The 19,142-nt window shown below is 45.2% G+C and overlaps 1 protein-coding gene across 2 annotated transcripts in view; it reads right to left on the bottom strand.

Moving 5' to 3' along the window:
• SOX5 (SRY-box transcription factor 5) overlaps window positions 1-19,142 on the bottom strand; it is a 274,532-nt gene that overhangs the window by 10,386 nt on the left and 245,004 nt on the right. For both annotated transcript variants that reach the window (XM_031063130.1, XM_031063131.1), the window contains exons 12-14: window positions 15,219-15,364; window positions 1,487-1,595; window positions 144-317 (exon numbers count right to left, since the gene is read on the bottom strand). In XM_031063130.1, coding sequence (XP_030918990.1) covers window positions 144-317; window positions 1,487-1,595; window positions 15,219-15,364 — 429 coding nt within the window. The remainder of the gene's footprint in view (window positions 1-143; window positions 318-1,486; window positions 1,596-15,218; window positions 15,365-19,142) is intronic.

Raw genomic sequence — 19,142 nt, 5'->3', positions numbered from 1 at the left:
TAATCCACACTGCTGGGCAGCCCAGGGGAAGCTCCCATCACTGTTCTTGGTGCAGTGAATAAAGGGCAAGAAAGAAAGCAGCAATTCTGTTTTGTCAGGCGCTCGGCTGAGCTCGCTCAGAACCTTCTCCAGCTCACTCTTACCTAGGATCTTGCTGATGTTGGAGTTGTGCATGTCGGGGAAGGCCTGCAGGATCTTCCTGCGCTCGTCCTTGGCCCACACCATAAAGGCGTTCATGGGGCGCTTGATGTGCGGCTCGTTGCTGCCGCGCCCGCGCGACTCCCGGTAGATCCGCGACTCCGACACCCCCGCGCTCCCTGCAAGGCAAGGCACAAGGGCTCCACTCGTGCTGCAGCACCAGCTGCCTCTGCCAGCAGCACCCAGCTCAGCTGCTGCACGCCCCGTGAGGCAGCATTCACAACAGGTAATGGCTAATGCATTCCATATTGCCTGGTTTAGTTATTCCGTTAATTCAGTATCACACACCTGATAAGGAGTTTTCATTGCTTTCGAACACAAAGTATTACACAGCTTTTCTAAGCCATCTTTTACTGCTTAATTACATAAACCAAATATATATTTATCAAGCAGGTTAATTTTTTATTTTCATCCTTTCTTGCTTACAGAATGCTGGTCATATTGTGTCACCTTTCTTCTACGTTTCTGTCACTATAGGACACGAGAAAACACAAGCACACACCGCTGTTCTCAAGGTGAAGGAAAAGGGAAGTTTATTTTCTGACTCTAACATTTATAGCTTTCTAAGAGTGACAGTGGATTGGAGGGTGACAGTGCCACCTCTCCAATGACACTGGTCAAACCAACAGTCTATCAACTTTCTCTTCTTCTATAAAGGAATGCAAAACAATGAGTTATTTACAGAAAGTGTGTGAGAAAGTTCACTACAAGAATGTCAACATCAGAAGGCTTAGAAAATGTTAAAAAACCAGAGTGACACGTTTCTGTGACAGAAAGGGTGTGATAGATGGCAATACTGGGCATTTCTTCTTAAGCAATTCTCTAACTAGCAAAATTTACATACTTGCCTGGTTTTGTGCTTACATCTCCTTAACGATATATGCAATAGCAGAAAAACAAATAAACATTGTGCTTGCTTCATCAAACCAGTAAAGCCCCCACAGATGCAGAGCACACACCACTTATGGAGGATCAGGTTTACACCTCATGGCTTCTCTGTGTGATCCCACTTACCCCACATATATTTGCCTCCTTTAGTCCCTTTTATTATCAGAAATACATTTTTGGTCCCATCTTGAGACCTTCAGTGGACAAAGGGAAGGTTAAAAATCATCTCCAGACTTAAAACACCCCACGATGAATCACTTCCTCCTGCCTTGTTTCATAGCCATTTATTGCTAACAGCTTGTATTCCTCGTGGGCCTTCAAAGCACTGGATTCTCCCTCAGATCCTGTTGACACACACGCACACACAAACCTGGAAATCAGGAAAATCATTTGTACTGACCATCAGAATCTCCACTCATGTTGAAATCCATCATTGCGTGGCTGAACTTCCCATCTTCACTCTGCTTTACTGCCAGCTGCTGGGTCAGGGTCTCCAGTGTTGTTTTGTCCTATATGGGCAGGATGACAGGATTTGGATCAGGAAAATAATTAAATGTTGTAACTCCAAAGTTTGGACATTATTTAGGAGGTTTTTAGGGAAGCTAGATAACTATACACAAGAGTTTACTGAGCCATGTATTGAAGAATAAATAACAATGCTTTTTCTGGAAGAGACAGGGTTACAGACTCTACCATAAAGTCCTTTTCAAAACTTGCTCATTAGCTAATGATAAGCAAACTCCATAGTGTTGAAAAGATTGGCTTAGTTAGGCATGATAAAACTGGCTGCACATCTGAAGAATACTTCAACTCTCTGTGTTCTGGGACTGCAAAGCTGGCCTGAAGTGTAGGTGATACATGCTCTTTTGCAATGCATTTACTATAGCACTCCATTTCTAGCCTGCAATCCAAGTGCAGAGACATGGATGGCTTTGCTCTGTTTCTTTTTTAACAGGCAGTATTTTAGGAAGCAGCCCATAGGGCAAGAAAAAACACCCTACAGTTCAAACTGACTCAGACCTTGGGAAAGGTTCAGCCTGAATTAGGCATGATCCTTGGGCAGCAGTTTGTGTTCTTGTCCAGACTGTTTTGTCCAACCCTACTAACACCCCGTCCATCACTCATGTGGTCAGAACTAACTGTGAACCCTGGATTGCAACAGGCTGCTGTGTGCTGCCAATTAATCTGTCTAAAGACTGCCAGAACAACATGCTAGGGCAATTCATTCCAATGTCCTCCTCAAAACACCTCGCCTCCCCCGAATTGTTTGACTTTACAAACACAAAGGTGTTCCATTTTCCAACTGTTTTTGTTTTCCCAATGACTTCTGCTCACGAGCACTCTTTCTTCCTGACAATCATATGTTTAAAAATAAATCTTTCAGAGAAGCATTACTAACATTTCAAAATCTCAGGCACTGTGCCTTTTGCAAAGCTAAGAAAATGAAATGATGTGGCATGATAATGAAGTGGCTCCAGTTGAAAAAATTCTTTTGAGCTTCTTCCTGAAAGAAAAGATTTCTGTTTCCTTGCTCTATTCTACTCCTGTTGGCTGTAAAAGATCAATAAACTAAAAAAACTTTCAGTTTCCACATGGCAACTGTTTCATGCAGCCTAATAATGTCACTGCGATGTGTTACACAGGAAAATAGAAAAGAGAACAATGCAAATACAGAAATGCTTCCTGCAAAGTTATGTCCCTGCATCTGCAATTCAAAGAATGGTTCAAATTCATGTAAATCACTGCACAAAGATTTTCTCAGGAAGAGTTAGAAACAAGGCTAATCTGCTCAACTTTGTATTTTCAGAGTTTAGGGAACATGAGGTTAACTTTCCTATTCCTCACATTCATTCTCACTACGAATCCCTTTCACACTCCTGGTGCTTTGTCTACACCCTGACACTTCAGCATGCAAGAGGAGTTATCCTCTTGGTTTTTGCAGGAAAAGCTCATGCAGCACACTCAGCCTATCCAAGGAAAAGGGTTTCCATAACACTACCAGGCACAGCAGCTCCAGAAAGCTTGGAGAACCTTCAAACAAGCACCTGAACTAGCCAGGCATTTAGCTTCACCAAACTCTTTGATCCACCGTTTTTAACTCTGCTCTCATTTCCAAAGCAGCCTGTCAGAAGTCAAAAAGTCAGGACTAAGGTGACTTTGTATTTCTTCCAAATTGATTGCAGATATAGAATGGAAGTCAACAGTTTTTCATCAGGGGAAAAAAAAATAAAATCTATTTACTGTCAACTTCGTAATGCTAGAGTCCTGCAAGGCACAGCCCAGCTATGGCTCTTTGAGAGCCTGACCCAGCCCAGCTCTGGCTCCTTGGTCAAAGCCTGACCCAGCCCAGGTTTGACTCCTTGGTCAGAGCCTGACTGAGCTTCTGAGACAAGCAATTCTAAAAATTAGACAGCACAAACGGCAAAAACAAACAGCAAGGAGCACTCCTGACCTTCCAGGAGAAGAAACATGAAACACAGCCATCTCTTGCTAAACATGAAGGGATTCCAAATTTCTGAATTTTGTATCAGACCTCAGAAGGCTGAAAGACATTTTATAAGCATTTTATTTCTTTATGAAGGGCTTCCCAATGATCATTTCTATTGGATTGCAGGAGAGACTCTCTGGAGGGGCAGCAAGAGCTCTGTTGACTGGATCATTTAAAATTCTAATGGGTAAACCAGAGAAGATAATACTGTAGAGACCATTCAATCTCAAAACAGCCCAATTGTTCAAAGTATTACCAGAGAGGTTTCATCAACAGCCACAATGTGATGAGAAGTTTCTAAAACTTTATTAATCAAAGAAATGAACCTGCCACAGAACACTGATTTGTACCATAACTCCTAGAAATGCCCTAATTATATTTAAGAGAACAAAAACACATACACACATGGAGTATGTCATGTAAAAAAAAATATAAGAAATGACTAAGCACCACAAGTCAGACTCAGTTTTGTGGTCAGCTGCAAAAGTTACTTGGCTCTCTGTCATGGATAGCTGTCGTAGTTTAACAAAACATTGATCTAAAAATGACAAGAACTTGGTTGCAGTCTCTTTCATGGAAGGAACATAAAACAAGAAGAGTCAAAACATATGTAGAACAGCCTGATCCTGTTTGCCAGAACTCCTCCCACTACTAGCTGAAAGTGAAGCAAGCCCTTGGAAGGTCTGAGGAACAAAAACATCCTGCTGGCTTTGCCTCCTGCCCTCCCTGCTCCCCCAGCACCAGGGCTCAGGGGGCACTGGGAGCATCCCACACCTCCATCCGAGGGGTCTGCAGGGCCCTGAGAGGCCTGGGCACAAGGCCTGGGCACAAGGCCTGGCTCCCTGCTCCCTCTGGAGCCATCCTGAGAGGCCTGGGCACAAGGCCTGGCTCCCTGCTCCCTCTGGAGCCATTCTGAGAGGGCTGGGCACAAGGCCTGGCTCCCTGTTCCCTCTGGAGCCATTCTGAGAGGCCTGGGCACAAGGTCTGGCTTTCTGCTCCCTCTGGAGCCATCCTGAGAGGCCTGGGCACAAGGCCTGGGCACACGGCCTGGCTCCCTGTTCCCTCTGGAGCCATTCTGACAGGGCTGGGTGGGCACAAGGCCTGGGCACAAGGCCTGGCTCCCTGCTCCCTCTGGAGCCATCCTGAGAGGGCTGGGCACAAGGCCTGGCTCCCTGCTCCCTCTGGAGCCATTCTGAGAGGGCTGGGCACAAGGCCTGGGCACAAGGCCTGGCTCCCTGCTCCCTCTGGAGCCATCCCCCAGCCTGGGCTGCCTGGCAATCCCTGCCGTGCTCTGGCAGGAGCCATTTCTCCATGGCATAATCCAGGTTTGCACTGCCACTGGAGCAGGACTCTCCCCTCTGCAGCTCTCCTCACCCCAACCCTGCTTTCCCTGACAGGAACACTTCTCCTCTCTGTTCTGATGCCTGCAGAGAAAGAGCCAGCTCCAGAGGAGGAGTTCAGGACCATAACTTCACATTCACGACCATTGTTGCAGACATCTTTTATGCAAAATCTTTTTTTTAGAATTTTTCTTCCTGAGAAGCTCAGAGGCCTCAGGAACAAAATGTAAACAATGATTATCTGCTGCTGTGGAAAGCAACAGGTGCATCTGTGATTGGCCCATGTTGGATGTTTGTAATTAATGGTCAATCACAGCCCAGCTGGCTCGGACACAGAGCCCGAGCCACAAACCTTTGTTATCATTCCTTCCTATTCTATTCTTAGCTAGCCTTCTGATGAGAACCTTTTCTTCTATTCTTTTAGTACAGTTTTAATATATCATAAAATAATAAATCAAGCCTTCTGAAACATGGAGTCAGATCCTCATCTCTTCCCTCATCCAAGAACCCCTGTGAACACGGTCACACTGATGCCTGCAGAGAAAGAGCCAGTTCCAGAGGAGGGGTTCAGGACCATAACTTCACATTCATGCTTTCCACATCCCAAGGGAACTGAAGGGCCAGGCAGAAAAGAAAGGTGGAGAGAGCCAAACACAGTTACCCAGGGACTGCAAGGAGAAGCTTGCTGATCACCTCTTGCACTTAGGAATTCCCCCCACACGGATGGACACAGCCTGCTACCTTTGCTCAGTGTCAATAAACTAAAAAGAAACAGATGGTTGCCTGCTACTGTCCTTCTGTGTGTCTCATTTCTTCCCTTCCCCTCCAACTACAGTTTGTCCAGCTATTTCCCATATCTAAATGCTAAAGGTGGTATGTTCAAATAGATTTGGGTTTTGAGGAGGCAGTTTTTATGTGAGACTGACGTGCACGACCTGTGGCAGGATCTGATGGGGTTTGTGGTCCTGAGGCACATCTCCTTGCCTGTAAATATCACCCCTCCCAACACATACCCTGCTCAACATGCACCAGATCTTAAAGTTTCGGGCAGATTAACTGCTATGATTGCACAATAAAAGTTCACTTTGTGACAAAAAAGCATACTGAATTATTAGACAAGGTGGTGGCACCAGGTGTTATCCATTCAACCCTGTGGTATTTTCCTCAGCTCTCTGAGAAGGTGAAGAGTCCTATGCTCCATGTAGCACAAATAAAGGCTTTATAAAGGTAATCTTTGTGTGCAATCCCTCTGCCTCTTGTGATAACAAACATCAGAATAGGCCGAGTTCTAAACCTTCCCCAGAGTCCCACCAAGCGTGGAGCACATGAGGTAGGCAGGCATGAGGGATGGTGGAGAGCTGGGAGAACTCAGGGAACAGCTGGCAGCAGTGGAGCTGTGCCCAGGGGTTTGCACAGGATGGATTATTTGCACTGCAGGCTCTGCTCCTGCCCATGAATGCCATGGTGCTCCACAACAGGCACTGTGCACTCTCACCAAGCCTTGCTATGGCCCAGATCCTGCCACACCTCCACCTGCTGCAAGAGAATTTCTGATGTTTTCAGAGATAACTTGACTTAGATACGGATTTTTCTGTGTCACCAAGTGTTCTTCATTTCTCACAGAATTACCCACAACCTTTCACAAAGAAAGGCAGGATTATTAACTGCTCACCAGAAGGGAAACTGAGTCACACGTTATGGGATTTGCCAAAGGCTCCTCAGTAAGGCTGATAAACGTTTTAGTAACTGAAATTAGCACCCCTGAATCTTCCACAAAATTACCATCTCAAGCCTGTAGTTTCTTTATGAGTGTGGAATTGTGACTCTTGCTGATGGCACAGGGTACCAAAGAGAGCAAAATAAAAAAAAAGCAGTTATAGATCCACCACTGCAATGGACCTTGCTTAAGCAACGCCTGCAGGGCTGTAAAACTCATAAAAAGCACATGCATAAATGATAAAATAGAGTGAGGCTTTCAAATGTTGACTCAGTAATTGTTAAACCCCTTCTGGCTGCACAATTTTATAGTCTTCTACTGTACTAATGAAAACGCAAGAAACAACAAAGAAGGGCTTTAGCCTTCCAATTATATAAACTCTGTGGACCACCAAAGAAGATGAAAGATTATTTATAATGTCACAGCAAGTTATCATTTGGGAGATTTTTTGTTGTTGCATCAAAGTTGAGTATGAAGAAACAATGCATTCACCACCCCCTCAGCTCTTTCAATCTTGCTTATCCAAGATCTCTATTTTTCATGGAATAATCCACCCACAGACTCTAAAAGCAGCATTAGAAACAAGAAAATAAAAGAACACTCTTTATATGTGGCTCTTCCTGATTTTATGGTACTCTTCTCAAAATTATGACACGCAGTCTAAGCTGGGGCTACATCAGTTGGAACCATACCTTTTGGTTTATGGCACTTGTTAAAATCCAGATTGCTTCCCAGAAATCACTGCCCCTGATCTGCAATCTACATGAAGGGTCACACAGACTCAGCACAGAGCTTTCTTATGGGGAGTTATAGGGAGAAGATCAGGATGACCATAAAGACATTTAATTACTGCTCTCTCAGGAACAGACACCAACTCACAGAGAGAATCTGCTGAAAGTTACACACTCATTTCTCTTTGTTGTGTATTGTGGACACAGGGCTTCAGTTTCTAGGGGTTCTCAAGTCAGTATCTTTAAAAGCACTGAAGGCATGACAGAGCCCACTGAAATAAAAAGGGGAAAATCCTCAATAACCTGGCAAGGGTCAGGCCCCTAAGGTGTTTTTTTTTTTGTGTTTTCTTTTTCTTTTTTTTTTAATTTTTTTCTATTATTAATTCTTTGTTTGAGAAAGAATGAAAGAATGACTTCATTCATAAAGTGCATTATTTGGCGTGGAAACAAACGGATGGGAAGCAGCAATTCTAGAGGACACTGAGGTCCTGCTTTTCCCTCGTGATGCTCTCTGAGAGACAGAGCAAGTCAGGACTTTCACATGAAAATGCACACAGGACTGGCCCAGCCCATGATTTTGAAGCAGGAATAAAAAGGAAAAGGAGTGAAAGCAGAAGCTGAGATGCTGTCTCCTCCTCAGGAAAGTTGTTAGAGCACGGGCAGAGGCACTGACCTCAAGCAGATCCAGCTGTAATCTGCTGACTGCAAATAGGTTAAGAGTTCCATGACCCAGTTTCTCATCCAGACTGCTCCTTGGGCTGACACGGCCTGTAACTCTCTGTGAACTGTTCAGCCACTGCACCTTAATTTCCTGAACTCCACAGGATGGAGACAGTGATGCTTTCCCACCACTGTGAGGAGTTCTGAGGTCTCTGGATGAAATGTGCCATGGAGATTTTAACCAGCGAGTCAGAAAGCTGGTACAGCTGATCGGCCTGGCAAGGAAACACCAGCTGGGGGGCAGGGGTGGCACACTAAAGGAAACAAGAGGAAAATCACAACCCACACAGGATTTCCTGGGAAGGAGGGTCTGCATGCAGGCAAAGAGAGAGCAAGAACACAGACCTGCTTTCCTGGCAATTGTGTAATAAACAATGGGTGACTCAAGTGCACAGCAGCAATGCAGCCATTACAGAATACTTTTTTCCCTTTTTTCCCTAGAAGGAATTCATATTCTGAAGGTACTCAAATGATCAAGGCTGCTGTACCTTTGCTTGCACTTCTTCCAGCCCTGATGAACAGGTCAGGCCGAGCCCTCAGGAGCCCAAAGGGACACAAATCAGAGCAGAACCAGGCCCAGCCTCTATTACACTGGAGAGAGGTGCTGCACTGATGCTGAGTCCACAAATGAGCTGAAAGCCCCAGTGACTTGAGACATGTGATCACATAAAAACAATAAAAAATCTCAGGAAGTAATAAGATCTCATGGCTGTGGGGCACAGCTTAGAACTTAAACCCAAGGACTCCAAAAGCTCCAAAGTCGTAACAAGGACTCCCCATCACTTGCATGGCTTTACTTTCAGGAGGAAGTTTATGCATCTTTATTGGGTTTCATAAAACTTCCACAAGAGCATAAACAGCTGCCGTGCTCCCTGACCCACCCTGGGCTGTGAATGTTCCCAATCTCTGCCCTTGGAGTGAACCAAGTCTGAATTCCCACTTGGACTTCAGAACCTGCCTGGGCCTAGGGTTCTCCCCTTGGCTGCTGCCCTCCTGAACCTCAGCTGGACTTTCACACACACACAGCCATGGGCAGAACCCATCCCTCCCTCTGCAGGCTTTGTTTTTTGTTAGCCAACCCTGCCCATGCATCCCTGCCACCACAAGGCACAAAGGACACCCAGAAATATCCACAGCTTGTCTTTAAAAAATGGATCTGGGCATTTAATACATGATGGTCAACCAGGAGGGGGGAAGAAAAGCAGTGTTTTAAAATGAAGAGCTAAAATCTTTGGGGGAATAAAAGAAGTCCTCCCTGCAGAATCTCTCCCTCTCATGCGTAGGCACTTGCTAACTGAGAGTAGTGGCACTGTGACAAAAGCAGCAAAACCAAAGGCAGGCTCTGCTAAAGGAAAAGGGGGAGGGGAGTTCTTCTACTGGCCATCTGTGAAAACAAGGCATGTGGCCATTAGATGCAGAGGCTGTAAATATAAATATACACAAGCTCCACAAAGTAAATGGCAACAAAAAAAGAAAATAAAAAGGGGGAGAGGGGGAAGATAATAAGTGGATAAACTTTCAGGTGAAGTAAATCAAAATGTTTACTGCTTTGTGTTGGGAAAAACCAATTTTGATCTTTGCAGCGTGCAAGCCTGCCCTGTGTTTTTTAAATTAAATTTGTGCAAAGTTTCAGGAGAAATGGCAGTGGGGGCAGCAGCCCTGTTGAACAGGACTCCCTGACCATGCAAACCCTGTTGGGCTGCTGACTGAAGTCTGACACCCTGGTGATGGGTGGTGATAACATGATACCTGCTTGACTTGGGACACGCTTGGAAAACTTTGTGCTGTGTGCTGACAGCAGGAACAAAAGAGCACTGCAATCCCCACACAAGAATTTCTGCTGGCCAAGTGAAACAAACTCAGCCAGAGAGCAGGGAGAGGGGTACTGAGAGGGGATGTGCAGTGTGAGGGGAGCACAGGGACTTTGTGCTGTGCCAGGTCACACAGCCTGGTCCCACACTGTGCCAGGGGATCTCTGCTCACACTGCAGGAGAGAACCAGAGCATCCTTGCACTGCCCAGCTCTGCTGAGGTGTTACAGAGCGGGCTGCAGGGTGTGTCCATCAGCTCTGCTGGGCTTGCAGGGAGAAGTGTGTGTGATATCTGTGCCTGACACAGCCTCTGCTAGTCCCTGTAGTAAAAATTTCCAGTAAATATGACGGAGATTATGAACCTGGGCAGGTTTCAACTCCTGCAAAGTGATCTGGCTTATGATGTCAGTACTGTGCCTCTGGGGTAATTTTCAGTGGGTTTTTGCTGCTTGCACCAGCTCCCAGTTTCAACCATCCCAACTTCCTCAGCCCAGCCTGACCCACGGCCTCTCAGTGTCTGCAGCAAGCCCAGGGTTCATCTCTTGTGCCAGCCCTTCTCTTTTCTCCTCCTGCCTGCCCTTCTGTCCTGAAATTTTCTCTTGACTTCCTCGTTCAAATCTAACCATTAGGGGAAGCAAAAAAAGTTATTGAAGCAAAATTCTCTGCTGCAAGAAAAAATTAAATGTCATGTGTTAAACCAGCTACTCCATGTGAGCTCCAGTGTTTTATTTCTCAAAGGCAGCAGGAGCTGCTGGTTTGAGATCCTTAATATTGCCCTTCTTCCCAAGGGGAGAGCAGGGCCAAAATCCACTTCAGCTCAGCGGATCACAGTGGTGTCCTAAGAGTTAACTGTGCTCTCCCCATCCATCAGGCAGCCAGCGAGGCATCAGGGGGGATGATGGATGTAAAATTATTGCAGGGCTGCCACCCGATACACTTCCTGCCATTTGTAACCAGCGCTGGAACCGACACACTCTTTTCATTATTAAACATCCACATTAAGTCAACATTGGTCACTGTCATCCCACGTTTGGCACTTTCTTAAGGGGAAGAGGGAGAGCTGGGGCTGGGAGTGGGGAGGATGGAGGGAGGAGGGGGGATTGGGAACAGGAGCAAAGGCATCCTGAACCCCGTGCTCCATAAGCATGAATAATAGGCTCCAGTTTGCAATGCTGCAGTAAATATTGTTACAAATAGCTCTTTAGTCACAAGCCAGCAGACAAGTACATGTCAGAGCCTTTTAAAAGGACACACTACAAGCAGTAACAGGGAGAACTTGCAGTGCAGGTTCAGCCCCAGTGAGGGGAGTGTACTGCGATGTACACAGCTGGGAGTGCAGCTCCATCCCTGCACATCAGAAAGGCTCCTGGGGTGTCCTCACACAGCTGGCCAGCACTCAGAAAGCAGCAACAAGGAAGAAGAGGTGCTGCCTGTGTGCCCTGCTCCATCTCTGAGGGGATCTCTGCCTGGCCATGCGCATGTTTGGGTGCTGGCCTGCAGAGTGGGCGCAGGCTGGGGGCACGCACACCCTGCTGGATCTTTGTGTACACCTCCCTGGCTCTTCTGGGGCTGAGCAGAGAGGGCAGAGCTCCCTGCCCGTTGTGCTGTTTACCCCAGGTAACACTGTTTATGTATGGTACGTATCAAGCTATAATTAACTGTAGATGACAATTACAAATAAAGCTATGCTCTCGTGTTTCCAAGAAACCACAAAAACACACTCTTCTCATTTATACAAGGAAATGTTTCCAAGAAAAGTAATGTAAAAATATGTTTTACTGCATTTGCAATTAAAATAGGTTTTAGTGAAATCCGTGTTCATAGTGATGCTCAAAGTTTTTACTGTAATCCTCTGAAAATCAAAGCCGTCAAGATGGTCCAAGTTGGATGCCCAAAAAGTGACTCACCCAAATCATCTTAGCCATTTTTAAAAATCTTTTCTTATGTATGACTCCCTTTATACAGCTTCTCTCTACTTCCACAAAATTCCTGTCTGACTCCTGCCTTAGCTGGCATGTCTGGCTGTTCACAGGGATCAACCCCTCTGGGAACAAGAGCAAGAAAACAGGACACATCTGAAGAGCCCAAAGAGCTTCAACAGAGACTCCCAAAGATGATTTCCAGCCCCAAGCCTGCCCAGCTACCCCTGGCAGACAAATGCCCAGCAAGAGCCTCCCATAAACGCTGGAAATGGCACAGAGCCCCCCTCACTGGAAGGCTGCAGAAGCAATTCTTGCAACAAAAAGCTCAACAGATGTCCAAAAGTACACTACCCACTGCAGCAAAGAAGGGAGAAAGATCTGGGATAGCCCCAACAAGTGTTTGTTACCTATAAGTACTAATGGGCATTTCTAAGTACTAATATGCCCAGGGATACATAGATATACATTAGGATAAAATAGAAGAATTACATCTTAATTCCACCCCACCATCTCCAATTCTCTGGTCAGGAAGCAAAAGTGACAGACACGATGTCTCCAAAGTTCAGGGGCTGCCACTAAGTGGTGAGACCTTGAGCTGCTGAAAAGGGAAACTCTGTAAAAAAACTGTAGCACTATTTCTTGCCAACCAAATTCCCAGATATCTCATTCTCTGCCTCTGAAAACAGAGAGAACCAGAATAAAGTTTAATTTAAAATGGCAATAGTCGCTGTCCTCTCAAATCCTGCTCTTAGTAAGAAAACCTTAATGTCCTAGAGCAAAAACACACAAACTTTAGAGAAGTTGGATTGTTTGTCTGGATATGAACTTCACATATTAAAATAAATCACAGAATCAATTAGGCTGGAAAACATTTCTGAGATCATCGAGTTCAAATCAGCGAGCCCCAATAAAGTTCTGGCATTAATTGTATCCAAACCCCCAAAGCCTACAGCTGCTTTAGAAAAATTCTCTATTGAGCAAACCATTTTTTCTTCCTGCTACCTTGTAAAAGAACTCCTGTCTGCCCTCCACGAGCCTAGCAGGAGGTATGAATTAGAGAGGAAAATAAACTTCAACTGAGGTTGAGGGTGTGAAGTGAAAACAGAAGGAATAAGGAGAATCCCAAGAATAGGAAAGCAACAGAATAAAGTGAATGCAGATGGTTCCACTCCTGTTACTTAATCAAAAGGCTGTGCAGAGTCACTAGAGCCAGCATAAAGTCATGTGTTAGAACAACAGCTGATCTGTATTAAAGAAGATTAACTGGCAATGCCATGGTGGAGGGCCTGGGATTATTTTATGTGCTTCCATTGCCGAACAAGCCGTCAGCACAATTACTGCCCTCCGATGTGAATGACTGATCTGTAACCACAGCTAAACAGCATGCTGCTTAGGGGCCTGGGTGCTTCATGAAGATGAATTTCCATACCATCAAAGTGCTTTTAATGGGCTTCCTGATCCAACCACAAGGCCTGCTTTGCAAGTATATAGAACTCAGGATGAAGGCTTCCTGTCCAAAAGGATTTGGTCGGTTGTCACTTGACAATTCCCAGCCAGCACAAGGGAGGAGAGGGGGGAGATAGGTAGAGTTGTCTCTGCTTTGGAGGATTTAAAAAAAAAAAAAAAAAGGAAAAAGAAAAAAAAGGGTACAGATGCTTTCTGAATGCAACCAACTGCTGTATCCACAGCTGAATTCAATGCGCTTAACAAATAAGGGCAATTTAGCTATGCTTGCGAGGAATAGCTGGAGTCACTTTGCATTAGCATCTGCCTGAGTGTTAAAGTCATTTCTACATGGGGAGCACAGAAAAGGAATTTCTGCTCCGAGCATCCTTTCAAGAATGCTTAAATATTTGAATATAAATTCCTTTGTGCTTGTGATCACTTCTTCTTATATGTGACACTCTGCTTTTCCCTTTTCCCTTCTGGTGCTCTTCCCCGTGAAACGCCATAAACATGCTCCAGCCCTCTCTTTCTCTCTCCCCACAGCAGCACCCCAGCTCTCCTGAGACAGAGGAGAGGTACTGCCAGATACCCACTACACTGACCTCTTTTCTCCTTCCCCTTCCTCTCCAGAAAGGAATGGCACTGGAGTCATTCCTACATCACTGGCACCCGGGACAGGCCGATGGAAACAACAGTGCAGCGCTGAGAGACTCACACGGACACTTAACATTCATTACACAGGCTGCTGGCTTCTCACAGCTTATTGATCAAACTCCATCTAAAACCAGGCACAATGGAAAGCCATCCAAATCAGCAATCTGCTCGTTCTGGACAATATTGTTTGACTCGCAAGCTTCCCGGGATGACTGGGTTTCAAGTTTCTGCTAAATAGCTGATCATTTTTATTCAATCTATTTGTCTGCCTGTCTCAGTGAACTGCTCAAGACCTTACAGTGGAAGTGCTCTCAGTTAAATGTAGCTGACACCAAATGTGACATCGGGATCCTTGTACTGTATCAGCCCAGAAAATACAGCAGGGAAGGAGAGGAGCAGGGGGAAGCCTTGCTAAGCACACGGTGCTGAGATGAGCACAGAGCTGAGATGTGTATCCTGGGTGGCAGCATTGTAAGGACAGCTCACAGGGAATGTGGCAGCAAGCACTGGCAGGTCTATTTGTCCTCCATAAGGCAAGGCAGTGCACACCGAGACATCAGGCACTCACTGAGGAAGAAGCAAACCACAACCTCACTGACAGGCACGGCAGTGAGGGCACACACAAATTTCACTAGAGAGTACCCACTGTGTTGGTATTTTGTTATAGCACAGCTTCACAGGCCAGTCCAAGAGCAGACAGTGGTAAGGCCCATACATTCTGCTGCCCCTAAGTTTCACTGCAAATATTTGGTGCAGTTTGTGCTGTCAATTCTCTGCTTTTCAATTTTGTTCAGTCATCTAATGTGACATGACAGTGCTACATTGCAATGGTCACAAAATATCATCTATGACGACCTCACGAGGCTAAATACCCAGAAGCTGAGCCTGAGTATCAGCAAAGCTTATGTTCCTAAAGAAGCTTGAATATTTTCAAATCCAGCTCATCTCACAAACACATGTAAGCATTTCCATAAAGCAAGATTTCCACTTAGACCCAGAGATTTCCAAGATCACCTTCTCTTAATACATGTTGACAGGCTGGAGCAGAGAATTAGTGGTCTCCAAAGTTCTCGTGAGGGCTTTAACCATCTCTGCCTCCTCCCCGCTCTGCCCCAGGGGTCTCAGGTCTCTCTGTCATGTCATCTTTTGGCTTTTCACTTTTTTTGAACTATTCTCTTTCAAAAACGGGGAAGGCAAAATAGAATAAGAAGAAGGAGGACGAGAAGGGAGGAAGAAGCTGTGTATCTGTGGGGAGAGGCAAAAGAACACTCTGACCCTTTGCAGAAGGAGTCTGGGAAACTCACTTTTTCTGTCCTGCAGTTATTGAGACCCAGGCTGTTGACCACGGCCACCTTCCCATCCAGCACCTGCTGCTCCCTCCGTAGCTGCTCCTTCATCTGCCGCGCCTCCTGGATGGCCTTGGTGACAGCATCGTGGTCATTTAAATAACCTGGGACAGGACAGAAGAAAGGGTGCCTTAAAAACCAGAAAGTCACAGGAAAACACTTCAGCTCCCACCAGTGGGATGCAGTTTATCATTATTAACAAGAAAGAGTTAAAAGGCAATGCCCACCAACCTGTGTGTGCTCTGCAATTGTGCTGTTGTTATGATAGAGCCACCTGGACACAAAGCCTGGGAAGCCTCAGTGCCAAAATCCTCACTGCTGCTATTTGATCCCATTAGTCTCAATATTTCCCTGACACTGCAGAGGCTGGCCCGGTGCTCTGTATGCAGCAGGATGGAGCTGGGTACGAGTCAGGGGAAGCTTTGATCACGCCAGCAATCCCAAACTCTTCAAAACAGACCGTTTCATTCTTCCCCTTCTCCAACTTGTGAATACATTAAAATAAACCACAGGTGGCGGTGGTTTGCTATACATATGAAATGCATAATGGCTGGGAAGAAAAACCTCATCCACTGAACACTCCCCACCACCACCTGTCATTCATAAATGTACAAGAAACCACAGCTACACGGACCTACATTCCCACTCCTATTCATGCTGCTAATAGTAGGTCAAATGTCCACTGTTTTGCTGCAAATTCACAGCCTAGGGCTTAGCCTTAGTAGTCACTGAATTATTTCCTTTTAAAATGTTACAAGCATCACTGGCCCAGCTAATACTATTTAATTTTAAATGTGACACTTTGTCATTTTTTTCCTTTGGCGTACCGTAGATTATACTTATTATGATCTGCATGTGATTTGTAGGGTAGAATACTGATGGGAGACTCCAAGCCTCAGTCTATTTCTCAGCTATTAAAGTAGAGGCTAATATCTATCAACCTGCCTCTCCCCCTGCACATCCCCACACGTGTGCATGCACACACACACACACACACACACAGACTTCTTTCTGTCTTTTAACTAGGGCATAAAAACAGCATAAAATGAATCTGTAATATGAAATTGCCCAGAAAAGGGACTTCTGTTTGTGACATGAGGCTAAATCTAACCAGATCCATTGGTGAATTGTGACAGATGGAGGGACTGTGAGACAGAAGGCAGGCACTAATCACACACAAAATGACCGGCTTGCCTCAACATGTTCCATGGATTCCAGCAAACTTTACACCCTAATCCATTTTTAGAACAAAAAACATCTGGGCCATAAATCCTCTAATCTGCCAAAACACGCTATTAAATCCCATGATTTGTTGAAAAACACTAAGATTAAAGAAAGGAAATATAAAATGGCTAACTGCCGTGTTAGGAAAGTGTTATTAATACTCTTTCTTTGTCTCAATTATGAATGTTCTGTTCCTAAAGAGCCTTGTCTAATCATGTCAGATTACACATCCCTGTTGTATTGCTAGACTCTTCTATCTGATCTGCTGATTGCCAAAAACGCAGGACGTTGTCTTGCTGCTTGCTTGAAACATTTCTGGGGAAGAAGCTGATGTCAGATTAGTTCAGTGCTGTGCTGCTGTCAGGATTTTAGCTTGGTCTGGGGTTTTATTGTTGGTTTTTCTTGACTGTGGATAGAGTGGGACCGATATTCCCATCTTCTTTGCAGAACAACAGCTAGAAAGAAAAGTTCCTGTGCAGTTTGACTGTTGCTAATTGTACCAACAGCTAAAACCCCAGAACCCTGACAGTTTTGTATGAAACAACTTGATCCACATTGCTTTTATCAAATGACCCAGTTCAGTCATTCCCAGCCAATGGAATTCCAGTAATTCCAGTTCTCCCAGCATAAGGAAGAATATAGCCTGCATCAGCACAGCTGATTTTTCTTTTTTTTTTTTTTTAATCTCCATTTTACCAACTTGCCTGGTTTCTTCCCCAGTTTGCATCTGTTAACCTTTGCATCTGATCAACCTTGCATGTAGTCAGAATAAATTAAAAAAGGAAGCAAATAAACAAACAAACAGCAGTATTAGTGCTGCTTTTGCTGTTGTCTAGGTATAATACTTTCAGTCTGTAACAGAGCCAAATTTGCCTAGGAGCTGGAATTCATGCCCTTCTCCAGACTATTTGGCTTTTCCTGAATACTGCTATCTTTGAGACAGTTTGGCACATGACAGTGAATAAAAGCAAGCACTCCTTATGTTTTTCAGTAGCTGCCAAGATGCTGGTGTGCAGGGAAATGATTAATATAGAAGCGAGTTGAATGTAAATTATTGTTGTTTAGGGTAGGTGGTGAATTATTGACAGAGAGGGGAACTGCATTACATAAAATGAACTTAGTTCCAAGGATTGCCAAACTAGCACAGAGATGTTGCAGATAATGGCAAAGAGCAGGGAGAAGTTGTTTCTGTTTTTAGTACACGGACATATGCCTGTTCCCAAAAAGAAAAGCTTGGATTTAAAGTCATCCATGGAGCCATGACATTTGTGACTGCTCAGTCTGTAGCACCATTTCTGTGCTGTGGGGATGGCTCAGGAAAGGGCTGAGGAGCTGCAATGCCTGAGTGCAGCCCTGCTGGTAATCCCCGAGGCTCTGGGCTCGTGTCCCCACTGAAAGCTGAGCAATACACTGCATTTCTCCTTGCCAGGGGAGCCAAGGGGCCTGAGCACAGAGAAAGTTTAGTTTGCAGTTAGGGGTGGTACAAAGGGACAGCCCAGCTGCATGCAGCAAGGAGGGCTGTGCACACCCAGGACAGACAGCTGTGCCTCGTGCGGGCATGTCACAGACATCTCCTATGAAAAATCCTTTCCTTAGGAGTGTTCCTCCTGAGAACTGAGAGGCCTCAGGAACAAAATGCAAACAATGGTTATCTGCTGCTGTGCGATGCAACAGGTGCATCTGTGATTGGTCTTGTGTGGTTGTTTTTAATTAATGGCCAATCACAGCCCAGCTCGCTCGGACAGAGATTCCGAGCCACAAGCCTTTGTTATCATTCCTTCTTTTTCTATTTAGCTAGCCTTCTGATGAAATCCTTTCTTCTATTATTTTAGTATAGTTTTTATGTAATATATATCATAAAATAATAAATCAGCCTTCTGAACCACGGAGTCAGATCCTCGTCTCTTCCCTCATCCTGGGACCCCTGTGAACACGGTCACACTGACAGCTCCATCACTCCAGAGGTGTGCACAGGTGTCTGACAAGAGGCTGAGTGCTTCCCAGGGGCTCTTTGTGGAGGGGTTTATCCCTCAGCATGAGAAAGGGATCCGGCTTCCCTGCCACGTCAGGGACCTTTGTAGCTTTGCTAAAAATGCTACCCAAATTTCTCTGGTGCACTCCTGCTGGAATGTGACACGGGATTTCACCCAAGCTCACAGAGTTTCACCATGGCCACGAGCCCTGCTCGCTGTGATTGGGCTGGATCTGACCTAGCAGTGAGCAGGAGACTGTGCAGGCAGTTCAGGAGCTTTTCCTTCTTGCAGTCCTCCAGTAAAGGATAAACCTTTGCTCAGAGTGTCCATCCAGCACCAGCTAAAGACAGCTTATCTTACACGTACAGCATGCACAGTGATAGTGCTCTGCAACCTCAAAAAGTCACTTTCTATATTTGTAGCAGAGAGATATACAGCAGTGAACCCTATGTCATTAACAATAACTTAAATATGTTATCTTTTGCTCCACAGTTTTCCATGGTTTATTAATGGTATAACACATTAATTCTTCTTACAAGAGTGACCTTTAAAGCTCTGTTCATCCTCACAGCTTTTATCCAATTACATTATCACTCATTAAAGGTACAGCATTTCAAAATCTGCACCTTGTTAGAAGAGGTAAATTGCAGGGGTCTCAAACCTATGGAAAATAGCAGGTGTGCAG

The sequence above is a fragment of the Geospiza fortis genome, unplaced genomic scaffold, assembly GCF_000277835.1.
Source record: "Geospiza fortis unplaced genomic scaffold, GeoFor_1.0 scaffold292, whole genome shotgun sequence".
Lineage (NCBI taxonomy): Eukaryota > Metazoa > Chordata > Aves > Passeriformes > Thraupidae > Geospiza > Geospiza fortis.
Note: the sequence above shows the minus strand (reverse complement) of the source record. Positions and strands in the feature narration are given on the sequence as shown.